This window comes from Catharus ustulatus, chromosome 2 (genome assembly GCF_009819885.2).
Source record: "Catharus ustulatus isolate bCatUst1 chromosome 2, bCatUst1.pri.v2, whole genome shotgun sequence".
Lineage (NCBI taxonomy): Eukaryota > Metazoa > Chordata > Aves > Passeriformes > Turdidae > Catharus > Catharus ustulatus.
The window spans coordinates 30,108,659-30,122,114 of NC_046222.1; the positions used below are offsets into that span (position 1 = coordinate 30,108,659).

General features: G+C 43.1%; 1 protein-coding gene across 2 annotated transcripts in view; it reads left to right on the top strand.

The window, feature by feature from the left end:
- The window catches only part of FAM131B (family with sequence similarity 131 member B), a 36,420-nt gene that overhangs the window by 13,197 nt on the left and 9,767 nt on the right, over positions 1-13,456 (top strand). For both annotated transcript variants that reach the window (XM_033053551.2, XM_033053552.2), the window contains exons 2-4: positions 7,998-8,107; positions 9,543-9,578; positions 12,924-13,017. In XM_033053551.2, the coding sequence (XP_032909442.1) occupies positions 7,998-8,107; positions 9,543-9,578; positions 12,924-13,017 (240 nt within the window). The remainder of the gene's footprint in view (positions 1-7,997; positions 8,108-9,542; positions 9,579-12,923; positions 13,018-13,456) is intronic.

Genomic DNA, 13,456 nt, shown 5'->3' on the forward strand with positions numbered 1-13,456 from the left:
AGTGTTCCCTTGATGTGGGGTAGCCCTTGGAGATCAGAGGGGCCTCTTGAACAGTAAGTACCCCCTGTGTAAGTGTGGATGCCCTCAGGGACAGAGGGGAAAATTTGGGATGGGGTTAGGGGTCAGTGTGATGGTGTTTATGATGGTGAGATGTGGCCCACCTGAGCAGGTGCAGGGCTGGGCACTCAGTGCCTGCAGCTGTGCCTGGTGAGCTCAGCCCCTGCAGTCTCAGTGCCAGCAGTTCTTTGTCATTTTCTCCAGTTCCTTAGGGAGCTGTGGAGTTCTGTCTGGTGAGGACACATGAAGCCCTGGTGGTGGCTTTCTAGGATTGGGAACAGTTTTTCTTACCAGATATCTGCTGGAAACACAATACAGAAGAGAGGAAACAGACCAGGAGTTTCCTGGAGTGTGTATAAGAATTTCCTGACACAGCTGGTGAGTGAGCCAACTAGGGAAGGCACCTGCTGGACCTGTTGTTTGTGAACAGAGAAGGACTTGTGGGTGATATGGTGTTTGGAGACTGTTTTGGGCATAGCCATCACAAAATGAGAGAGTTTTTGATTCTCAGAGCAGTAAGGAGGGGGGTCAGCAGAACTGCCACCTTGGACTTACAGAGGTCATTCTTCGGGTTGTTTGGGAGACTGTTTCACAGAGTCCCTTGAGAGACAGTCCTGAAGGGCAGAGGAGTCCAGGAAGGCTGGATGTTCTTCAAGAGGATATCCTGAAGGTGAAGAAGCAGGCTCTCCCCATGTGCTGAAAGATGAGCAAGTGGGGAAGGAGACCAGCCTGGCTGAACAGAGAGCTTAGTCTGAAACTCAGGAAATTAAGAGAGTGTTTCAGCTTTGGAAGAAGGGGCAAGCCATTCAGGAAGTCTACAAGGATATTGTGAGGTTGTGCAGAGAGAAAATTAGAAAGGCCAATGACCAACCAGAATTTAGTCTGGCCACTGCCATAAAAGGCAATAAAAATATTTCTAGAAATGTTTCTATAAATGCATAAGCAGCCAAAGGAAGGCTAAGGAGAATCTTCATCATTTATTGGATATGGAGGAAAATGTGACAAAGGATGAGGAGAAGACAGAGGTATACATGTTTCTTGGAGGGGAGTGGTGAGAGGGAGTCAGCAACCTCAGTGCCTTCTGTCTGGCTCTGACCACTGCTGGTGGTCAGATGCTTTGTGAGGACTGTGACCAAGTGTGTGATGGCTGTGGTGGAGAAGGGTGTAGTCACTGGTTGTAAACTCTGGGGCTGCTGGGGTGATACCCCACAGCTGAGGTAGGGCAGGTGAGGAGAGTGGAGCCTGAAACTCACAGACTGGCACTGCGCCCATGTACTGGTGTTTGGAGCAGGCTCTTGTTTTATGAAGGGGGACCAGGAGCATCCCTGAGGTGAGAAAGATGCACTGTGATCTGCTGGTTGACTCTTGAGGAGCACTGGGGGTGGTTCTTCTTCCTCACTGTTAAGGATGAAACTATAGCATGAAGTTGGCACATCTAATAGTGTTCCTGTGCTCCAGGATAGTGCCCACATGACACACTGGCTACGGAGGGATTAAAATTTAAACACATATTGAGAGCAATGTATGAAATTGCCTGCTGCATATTACTTCTGTGACTCTGGCTAGAGGCCAGCTAGAGAGAGCTGCTACCTTGGTTCATATTGACGTTTTCATACTTACTGTGCTGAGTGAGGCCCCTGGGGACGCATCCTCTGCACTTCAGAGAAGCAGTGAAGAATCAGGATAAACCCGTCACTGCTGTTCGTGCTGGCTGATACTTGTTCTGCAAATGAGACAGTGCTCTGAGGTTTGGGGGTTTTTTGAGTTTGTGTTAATTGGATGTGTTTCGTTTTGCAGTACCTCCTTAGCCCAAATGATGGCTTCTCAGAGCAGAGCTGCTTGAGTCTGGTATTAGTCTCTCTGCTCATCTTTTACTCAAAGATATGCAGTAGCCTTTAGTATTGGTTTGACAGTGTTTTCAGCCAAGAATAATGTAGGTGTTAGAGCTTTGTTCATTAATTCTATCTCCTAAACAGCTCTGAAAAGGGACCTACCTGCAGGGGAAAGGTAGAATGGTCTGGAAAAGGACTCAAGTTACCCAAATTCATAGCAAAGATCCTGAGAACTGCCCATCGGATTCCTAATCTTACAGATGTATCAGAGCTGTAGGTGCTCCCATTTTTTATCATAAATTTGAAAGACATCTGTTTGTGGAGACTAAGACATTTCTGTGCCTTGATGAGCACCAAACAGTTCAGCTCTGTCTCCTCCACAAAAAAATGGATTTTTTTCTGTTTCTCTTTTACAATTGACCCTGTTGGTAGGTGCCATCAGTAGATAACTAATTTTTATGCTTCCTTATGCAGTACAAGTACAATTCTTACAGAGTTAGGTGAATAACTTGGAGTAACTTGAGTTGATGGATTTCTCAGCTTCTGAGAGAATTTGAATGCTTCCTTCAGAGGTTCACCTCAGGGACAGCTCTGGTGACAGAGGTTTATTCCTTTCTTCAATGACCTTTTGGATAGCTTTGATTGGCTCTGTGTAAAGCAGGCAGGGAGGGAGAAGGTTTCTGTGGTTATTCTAGCCACCCATCTGTCAGTCCTTCCCAGCGGCTTTAACTGCTTTAATTTCAACCACATTTGACAAGACATGATGATGTTGTGTTTGACAAAGATACACACTCCCACGAGTATCATGAAAATTGGTATCAGGGAAAGAACAATTTAAAGACTGGTCATAATTACTGCAATTAGATTTGTTGTTTTCTTAATTGTTCGGGGGGAAAAAGGGGAATGGAAAAGAATAATTGAACTATTTACTCTAAATATTTATTTTTACCAACATTAACATTGGCTACCAATATCAAATGACAAGGTTTCTACTCTCTGCTGGAAAGTAACATTTGAGAAACAGAAGAAAGTGTGCTGACAGGGGATAATAGCAGTGCTGGAAAGTCATTGCTTTATTAAAATATTTCTTGTTTTAATTGGTATGACACATCAGAAAGCAAATAACACAAATACTTATTTGGTATATGGTGTGGATCTTCACCAGCATGGTGTTTGGAAGGGAAAAACAAAATTGAAGACTCTCTAACTCTGTTCATCTATTTGGTGTGGCACAAAATAGAGAAGACAAATTTGAGATGATGTTTAACATCCAGCACAGAAGTTGCAACACAATAGATTATTAAAGGCTGTAGATGCAGATTAAAGTCATAGATGCAGAAGCCTGATTCAAGCATGGACCTTGGTAAATGAACAAAATGCAGACACAGGTACCAAATATAGAATCAATTAATGCACAGTGGAAACAGCAGTTGAGAAAATGTCAAGAAGAGACCCAAGGAGAATGGGCTTGTTTAGATTAAGTTTTGAGTAATTCAAAACAAGGTGAATTTTTTATGATCGCAGAAATGCAAAGAAGCTGAAAATATGTCCAACTAAGAAGCTCAGTGTCTCCATAGTAAATCAAGGTATGTGGCAAAATGAGCTACAGAAATAGTAAAAAAGTAGTAATAATAGATCAGCAAGGTGAAGTGCAGTCACCCAGACGGGTTTTTTTTTATTTTTCTAGTACATTCATCAAAATGGTCATTTGGCTTGGGAGTGCTTACTATACACATTCCCTAAATCCGGACAGTGCAAAGTTATGATGCTCAAAAAACCCAAAATAAAGCAAGAAGTGGGGAAAATTATATTTTCTTTCCCCCACATTTTTTCCTCTTTAAAAGTTTTTCATATTTATTATTTAGAAAGGCTTGACTTAAAAATAAATCTTGATTTTTACCTTAACAGTACTGTAAGGAGGGATGATGTTTTCCCTCAAAGGCTTAAATGACTTGAGTTGGAATGTTGGGTCAGTTGTAATGGAGACATCTTTTTCTTGCAAGTGTTTTTGCGGACTTTTTGTTTTTATCTAATTTGTGTTAAAAAATACCAAGCACCCGTGATCTGAAATAACGTGGCTTAATGTATTTTGACAGCTTTCATTTTCCCTCTCTGTTTCATATCATCAGCTTCCTACTTTTTCTTCAGCCATCCACTGAATCTTCCAAAACAAGCATGAAATCTATGATGTTAAAAAGCCCAAAACCAAATAATAAATTTTTAAATGAAATGAAGACATCTTTTAAAAGTTCAAATGAATCAAAATGAATCCCCTCTATATTCTTTCTATATGCACCATACAGAAACAATGACAAGGAAATCAGAAACCCAATTATCTTTCAACTTTCATAATTTCATTTCAGAACATCAAAATGAGAAATTTGATGGCATGTTTGTAAAAATTCCACTTTAAAATTAGCTTTGTGACCCACTCATTTTAAAATTCTTATCACCTCTATGTGGAGAAGAGCAAATACTATTCTGTAAGAGGTGATTGATCATAGAATTACAAATGGAATAGTCATGATGATTAGCAGAAGCTGGAATGGAAGATGGATAAGAGAAATTATATTGGAGAAGAAACATACCATTACAAAAGAAAAAAACTCTGTACTCATTGCAGGGAGAAAGAGGTTGACAAGAGACTGGATAAAAAGAATGCTAATTTACAAAGTACTGTTTTCAGTTTCTGTTTTCCCACTTCACTCGCCATACTTTTTTCCCTGATTTTCCATGTTTCTTTCCTTCCATCTGTGAGAGCAGTACTTATTTTTTTCATGTCTTGGTCTAACATGGGTTATTGTTGCTCTTGCTGTTTCTAGCAGGAGAGGAAAAAAAACCCACTAACCTTTATCCAATTTTCAACGAGAGAAAGTAATATTACCTCAGGCCCAACATCAGTTAGAACACAGACATTTTCTTTTCAAACAGTGTGTGATGCTGTAACTTTTCAGTAGATATGACTACATTTAAAACTATTTAAATGTTAAAGAGTTCTTTTCGCTCAATAAGATGTTAAAGAGTTCTTTTCTCTCAATACGTTTCTCTCTTAGTACCTGTGAAACTGTTTAGACCAAGAATGTATTTTCAAAAATCATTCAGTCTTTATAGAGCATGCAATATCACTTATTACTCATTCTTTCCCCCTGAACTAGGTAGATGAGTTGTTTCAACTGGAAAGAAACAGTAGTAAATAAATTCTGTAGGTCTTTAGTTCTGCTGTTACAGAACAGGTGTGGACTTTGAGACTAATAATTCTTTGATGTTCTTTAACCATTTGATGCTACCATCTGCCAGAATATTATTGATATTCAACCTGGACAAAAGAAAGCTCCTGGGAGACCTTATAGCACCTTTCAGTATGAAAAGGGGGCCTGAAAGCTGGAGAGGGACATTTTGCGAGGGCATGGAGGGATAGCGCCGGGGAAGTGGCTTCATAGTGGAAGAGGGTTGGTTTAAATTCAATAATAATAAGAAGTTCTTTACTGTGAAGGTAGTGTGAAGGCGCGGGTTGCCCAGAGATCCCCCATCCCTGGGAGTGTTCAAGGCCAGGTTGGATGGGGCTCTGAGCAACCTGATCTAGTGAAAGGTGTCCTTGTCCATAGTGGATGATTTTTAAAGTCCCTTCCAACCCAAACCATTGTGTGGTTCTATGAATATTTTCCACATTCTAACACTTCAAGAAAACCATTGGGCTTGCAGCAGTGAGAGCAAAGGCTGAGTGTCATCTGCTGAACTTTGGGGCTGTCAAGGCACATGTGCTGAGGCTCCCCTTTGGCTGGGGTGGAGGTGTCTTTGCAGTGCATGCTCAGAATGGTGCTGCAGCCTGCTTGCAGTGTGTGCCAGGGTGGCTCTAGACCTACAGAAGGGCCACATCATTATGCTCAGAAAGAGCTGAGAGTGCAGGAAAGACCTCGGCAAATGGAGATAAAACAGGTGTGACACTGTTACCTGCACTGAAGGGGTTTTGTACAGCTGCCTTCTGCTCTGGAGAGATGACATCTCCCCTGCCCCTCCAGCATCCCTGCCTTGTTCATCTCTGTGGCAGAAATGCCCCAGCTGTCCCCTTCTAGTGTGAAGAGGTGGAGGTAAAGGAGCACAGAGAGGAAGAAGCAGCTGGCTCCCAATCTGCAGGGGCTGGTCCTGCTCTGCTTTTTGCACCAGTTTCATCACCGGCCTCTGGTGGACCCTCAGTTCACCCTGCTCAGTCAACCCCTCCACTCCTTCCTCTTTAGATGTGCACTTCCTCATAATGCTCCCTCCTTCTTCCCTTTACCCCTTCCCTGTTCACGGGGACCGAGTACAAGTGTACTCCGTTCTAAGTCACAGCCAGACCTTACAGCTGGTGTCTGGGACTGTCAGCTGGGCTTTCATAGCTCTGCCTGGAACTTCCCTTTGCCAGAGAGACTTCTAGCCCTGGAATGTTTACTTTGACCCCAGATATAACAAATTCCCAGCCATGGTGGCAACAGGAAACTCACAAGTGGCCCGTGAAGCCTTGCTCCTCTTGCTGGAATACAGAAATCCCCAGATGGCCTTCTCTTGCTTTGCTGGACTCAAGGTTGCCAGTCCAGTCAGTGGCAGTGCTGTCACAAGAGCTTGGTGAGGCCCAATACGTGTGTGTGCTTGTCAGGAACACCACTTAAGAGGATCTCAGCCCTGAAAGGTGGTGTTTGTCATGCTCATCATAGCAATGTCTTGCCTCCTCCTGAGGTCTGGCTGTGTCTGACCTCTGTGCTCACCTTTGTAGCACACAGTACAGGAATCCTGTTTCTTTTCAGTTCCCTGAGTTGCAAGGAACTGTAAGTCGGAGAACAGCAGCTTTACTCAGCCTAATTAGAAGCATATGGGGGTGCTATTAAAGCGCTTGGTTCTAATGATCCTGATGAACAGAAACGTACTTTGGATGTGAAGGAAAAAATATCCCTTGGTTCTCTCAGAAATGGATCTTCCTGTGCAGCAGAAATTTGAGATGTGAAGGTCTGGTGGACACCACAATATGCAAATAGCGTCTTTCTGATTTGTTTCATATTACCATGTTTAGCTGTTTTAGGGGACAAAATCAGGTTTTTTGTATTTTGAATTCTAGCTGAGGAATGCCTCACGTTTCCCAACCTTTAGTGCCTCCATGGCTCCTATAGGCCTGTGTGGGGTGGAGTGCATCATCTCTCACCTCTCAAAGGATTTGTACTGGGGAAGTGCAGTGATGAGCACTCTATAAATGTGCCAGAACTGCTATAATGAGCAAGGGGCTTTGCATATGTCTGTGGAGGATAAATTTGCTATAAGGAGAAAAAAAAAAGGTAGAAGATCATGAAAGTAGAACCATTCACATTCAATCCAAACAGACTAGACCTTGCTGAACAGATGATCATTTTGACAGCTACATTTCTTGACAGGTTCTAGGAGGCTGGTTTAAGGATGGTGCAGTTGTTCCTCCATGACATGGGAGCAAATAACTTTAACCAGAGTTTGAGGATGGCACACAGGCTGAAGACATAGTAAATTGCTGACTGCACAGAGCAGTCCTGGTTGCCTGGCTGACTACTTGCATGAGCTTCTTAGCATTTAGTTTCAGTGTTTAAATTTAATAATATTAAATGTTTTAATCTTAATAAAATTTTATTATTTGTATTTTATATTATTGATATTTAAAATTTGAAATGTAATAGCAGGTATTAGAAGGTGTTTTATCTTGCTGAGGATGGCAGAGCAAAGGCTCCAGCAGCTCTAAGCTGATGTCCAACTAATTCAAACCATAACAGTGGAATGCCTTTTTAGGGGATGATGGTTTAATATGGAAAGGGAATATTAAAGGAGTTGGTTTTTTCCCAGTCACATCATGACTAGATGACTGGATGAATCTGTACTTTAGCCAAGCATACGTCGTGCTTGAGAAAAACACAAATCACTAGTTTTCATATGGAGATAGCTGTGAGAAATATAATGTTTATGAGGTTGAGTTGAGTTGATTAAAAATGGAGTATCTGATATGTCTGTTGTGGCCTTAAACTCTGTGATTCTCCTGCTTGCTTAGCTGAGTTGGCTTAAGACTGATAGAACAAATTGCAGTGGCACTCAGAAGTCTGACCAGATGTGTTCCCACAGGAAACGAGGTGATTGCAGTAGACTGGAAGGGACTGAAAGATGTGGACCAAATCAATATGGACAGCACGAGTTCACTGCATGGCAGCAGCTTCCATCGACCTTCCACTGAGGTAAGTGCCTGGCCCAGAGCTACTTAGCCAAGGAGATGAGAAAGTTTGAATTCTGAGTTCAGAAATGGGTGTTGTGCATCACTGAGACATCATCTGTGAGAGGACCAGAATGCCGGTGAGCTCCTGAAGATCATACCTGGGTAGTTTGGCTTGCTCTGAATAGAATTGAGTCATTCCCTTCACAAGATCCATAGTGAGTAAGAATTTGCAAATGAAAGTGCTTTTTAACTAGTCATGGTGGGAGTGGAATGCAGCATGAGAAAAACAGTGACAGTTCTGACAAGCCTGTAGGTCTGCATTCCTTGAATCAGGGGCTCACATTTGAATGTCCAGCACTGTGTCTGTCCCAGCTTTGCAACACAGCCATGAAATCTTTCGAAGGAACACATTTGTCTGCATTTTGAATTTTAGAGATGCATTTACTAGTAACTCACAGACAATTGACTTACCATGCAGTATTTTAAGGGCTGGTTCATTGAATTATTACATATTCTGCATTCTTAGATCCTGAATTTTCAGCTTTGTAAGTTTCCAAGTATGCAACGATGACTAATAGAAAGATAAAGTCTATTTTACATGCATAATAGTTGAAGAAACACAAATAATGTTCACAAATAAGCTTAACAAATAACATACAGTTTGCAAAACCTTGAAAAATGTTAATAGGTGTATATATACAGGTAAAAATAAAAATAAAAATATTTTGTTTGTGTACCTTGCTGGCTTGTAAAGTAACTTCAAGACATGTAGAGTTTCATGGAGTCCTGGCAGAAATTGTTGGGCCCAATCTTGTATGGAGAATTCAGTCAAATCAAAACAGATCTAAAAGTCATTGAGCATAAACCACACCTCAGTGAACATTTTGATTTATATGAATGGATACCATAGGTGTAACATGAGTCATCTAAATTTTCCTGAGCGTCTCCCATCCCCAGACCCAAGATGTTGAAATATGAGTCCTCCCAGCTGAAGGAAATACACTCTAAATTGGTACTGTGATGGTTGATGTGGGAAATGTTTCTGGTGTGCAAGAGGCGAGTGAGTCAGCATGGACAAACCGAAACACTGCAGGACAAAATAATTCCAGCAGAATTGAGTTGCTAGCTGTAGGACACTCAAAATACAAAGGTGGTGTAGCTCCTCCTTGTGTTATTCTCAAAGTGGTGCAACCCACACTTAGGAGGATGGCCTTGGGAAAAGGTGCTTTTGTCTTTCCTATTCCATCACACTGTTCACTTTTTCACCTTCAAACACCGTGACACCTACAGGCACCATACTCACCAGCAGGGAATGAAACCATCTTCAGAAAGACACAAGGTTTTTATAGCATACTGGATAAAGTAGTGCCTCTTGATTGTGGTAAACTACTGGAGTTGCATGGCTACTTGCAAGTTGTTTGCTACACTGATGTGGTGCCTTTCTTTGCTTTCTTTAGCAAACACGGACGGATTTCTCCTGGGATGGTATCAATGTGAGTATGCACTGCGTCACTTTTCAACTTTCTAGTCATAGGAAGACCAGGATTTGTCTGACCTTGGATGCAGTGGAAGCCAGAATGGGAACATGACTGAAAGTCCTTAGTGCCGCTGAAATTCTGGGAGTTGTCTATGATTCAGGGGATGGTGATAGATTTTTATTTGCTTCTGAGTCTTTTGCTGCCTGGCAGGTATTTCGAGCTGTAGGTGGCTATAGAATTGCTTTCATCCTTTTGGGACAAATGTGTGTCATTTCATATGTTCTGTTTTTGAAATTTCTGGGCACTGCTACATTAAGAAAGGTGCTTGTCCAGCATACTTCAAAAAATAGTAGTCCTTGATTAGAGCATCATTTGATCTTGTCCAGGAGTTTGGTCGAAAATCGCCTCATTTTCAGTTGCACACAGAAGTAACAGAATTCTTTATGTATCCCAGGGTAGATGGTGAGTACCACCTATTTTAACTTCAGTTAAAAAGCAGATGAGAAACAAGCAAGCATTTTAATTACATGTTTCTTTTGCTCTTAATACCTGTGCCATGAAAAAAAAAATTTTTTCTTTTTCACTAATTCAGAAACAGCATCCTGAGAAAGGAATAGTGCATATTTCTTCTACTGGACTTTTTAAAAGGGTATTATAAAATATTTTCACGTAAGTTAACATTATAGTTTTGTACACTTGGAAGGCCAGGATTAGCACCTCCCTTTTGAGTAGTGTAAGTACAGTAAATTCACGAATACAAGCCGCACTGAGTATAAGCCGCATCTCTGGGTGTTGGCAAATATTTCGGTTTTTGTCCATAGATAAGCCGCACACGAATATAAGCCGCTCTGTCGTTCGCAGTGAGGACCCGCGTGGAATTAGTAACAGAACCGCGGGAGGGCGGGGTTTACTGGCTGAGCTAAGGCTGTGCAGGCTCGGCCCGCTAGGGGCCGCTGACGGAGCCAGGTGGCCCAGCCCGGTGCTGCCGCTCGGGGCCGGTCGCCGCTGCCCCTGGGCTCGGTCACCCCGGGTCGGCGCTGCCCCGCGGTGGCAGGCAGGGACGGAGCTTCCCCCGCTCCTACGGCAGCGGCGGCGGGCGGGGACGGAGCTTTCCCGCGCCCGTGGCGCCGGCGGCGGGCGCGGACAAAGCACCCCGCCTCCTCCCCGAGCCGCGGCAATGGCGGCGCGCACTTCCCCCCCCCCTCCCCGGGCCGCGGCAATGGCTGCGCAGGGCTCCCGTCGGCTCCCGGAGCTGCGGCAATGGCGGCGCCCCCCCCCCCCCCCCCTCCCCTGGGCTGCAGCAGAGGAGGGAAGAAGAGAGCTCTCCCGCCTCTCTCCCCGCCCCCCGTGCTGCCTGCAGGGAGCCAGGGCAACACGGTAACACTGTAACAATTGCGAAATGCCGGCTTTTACTGGCCGGTGCTTGGCTCGGCACTCTGGCTGGCACGTCTGGGGTTGTAAATGTCAGAAAATTATTAATATATTAGCCGCACCCGACTATTAGCCGCACTTCCGGGTTTCCACCAAAATTTTTGTCAAATTGCTGCGGCTTGTATTCGTGAAATTACTGTATTTTCAAATTCCAGATTATTTCAAAACTTTTAAAATACCTGTAGCTTTCTTCTTTACTGTGATTTGAAAGTACTTGGGACGTTGAATATAATTTTTAACTAGTTCTCATCATGCTGATATGTCTTTCATTGTGGCACTTACAGCTTGGGATCTTTTGCCTAGGATCAGTTACAGAAGCAAATTATACTGGAAAACAATGGTGCATGCAGCAAATGTCTAGAAGAAATTTGTCATTTTTTTTTCCTCACTGCACCTATGTCTGGCTGAAAGCAAAGTATACAAGGCTGTGTTTCCCTAAAGATAGTAGAAGACAGTTTCCTTGCTTGTAGTTTCCCATTTTCCAGCCCATACAGAATCCATGGAGCTCTTTCATGAGGCAGCTCTTACTTAGTGTAATTCCATAGATCTTCTTTGGTACCGAAGCAGGATTACTGATTTCCTTCCCTTCCCATTCATTCCTGCCTCCATGTCACAGCTCTTCAGCCTTGCAATAGTAGGAGCCCTCTGCAATTTACTTTCTTTTTTGGATAGGTTCCATGAGGCAGCTCACAGCACAGCTCCCAGGCTGTCTTGGAACAAGTGGGTGGGTACTGAGCAGGAGCACCCAGGCAGGAATGACCAATGGGGGCAGAGATGGACTTTCTCCAACAACCTTCATCACCAAAGGAAATGCATCATGGAACAAGGGCTGTGCTCTCACTTTTTGCTGTTCATCATCTGCTTTCTGATTTCTTCAGCTCATGTTACACACGGCACATTCCTGGCTCCACAGTTGCAGGATGCCTTAGCTGCTGCATTTACACTCAGTTTCCAGAAAAACTCACCTCTCATATTTTGGCAACTGACTGGAATTATACACAGTGAAAGATCTTTACAATGCCTTCCTTTGCCTCCAGTTATTTCACTGCCCAGTTATTGCTCCACTCAGTTTTTGTGAGGTCAGCGCCTATGACAAAGTGTTTGTTTTGTGTCAGGATTTAAAATTTCCGGTGTCGTAGTCACTACTTTTGAGTATCCTTGTGTTTGAAACATTCTGGCCTTGATTTTCAGAGAGGTTGAAATGAAGAGCAGAAGCAATGTTTATTTAGCGCTTGTGAAAGTTAAGCCTCATATGCAATGCTTGGCATCTCTGAAAAAGCCTGATGAATTCATCTTGAGAGATTATTTTTCTGATGATGTTTGTGATGGCTGCCTGTCCCAATAGTGCCCTGTCCTTGTTATTCAGGGACTGAGGATAAACGTAGAAAAGACAGTAAAGAAAATTAAGCAGAGCTGTAGACCAAATTTCTTTACAAATGTAAGTGCTTGAAACATGACCCATCACTGATATAGTCATGATCATTTTCTTAAGACCATATAAGAAGGAAAAAAAAAAACCCATAGTAACAATTAAAAAATTGGTAGCATGATGCATATATGATACATTACTGTGGCTTGCCAATTGCACTGACAACTCCCCACTGCAAGATCCCTGAATTGTCCATCATCCAGGTCATGCATCTCTAACAGAGAGTTGGGAATGGTGCAGCATGTCTTTGGAGGACTGGCAGCTGCCAACAGGAGGTTTCTCACAGCCTCTTTCTGCCTCTCTGTCTGGCCTTTCCTCAGTCAGTCCCAGTGCCATGCAATATCCAGTCCTGGTTATAGCCTCTAATTTTTCCTTTCCTTCTTTTGTTCTTATTGCTTGCTTCTGCTCCTCATCTTCCAACTACCTACTGTTTTCTCACTTCAATTCACTTCCTTTTCTCCTTCCTGTATATCATTTCTTCATATTCTTTCTCTTTTCAGCTCTCCATGGAAGATACGACCTCCATCCTCCCCAAGCTGAAACGCAACTCCAATGCTTATGGGATTGGGGCTTTGGCTAAATCATCTTTCTCTGGTGAGGTCCTCAAAATTTGACTTTATCCTTGGCAGCTTCTCTCCACAGGCCTTTGTGCCTCTTCCATATCTCTCTGTCGCTCTCACAACTTCTCCTTTTGCCTTTTCATGGCCTTAGAGGAATCTCCACCACTGTGGTTCTAAATACAGAAATCTCACAGTTGTTGCCCTTGTAAAGAACAGAATTGTCTTACTCCCGTTGGCTTCTCACTGTGCACCCCACCTCAGACATCTTCAATTGCTTCCCCTCAGTCTTGGGTTTAACCCCATTTTCTGTTTCTTAATTTGTTCACTTCCAGGCTTCATCCTTTATGCCCAACAAAATGGATTCTAGGCAAGGAAGGAAATGGTCTTTCATATTTGGGGTTCCCCTTTTTCCCCCTTCTGAGAGTTTGTCCAAGGAAAGATGGAGAAACTCCCCTGGAGAGTGATGCAGTGAA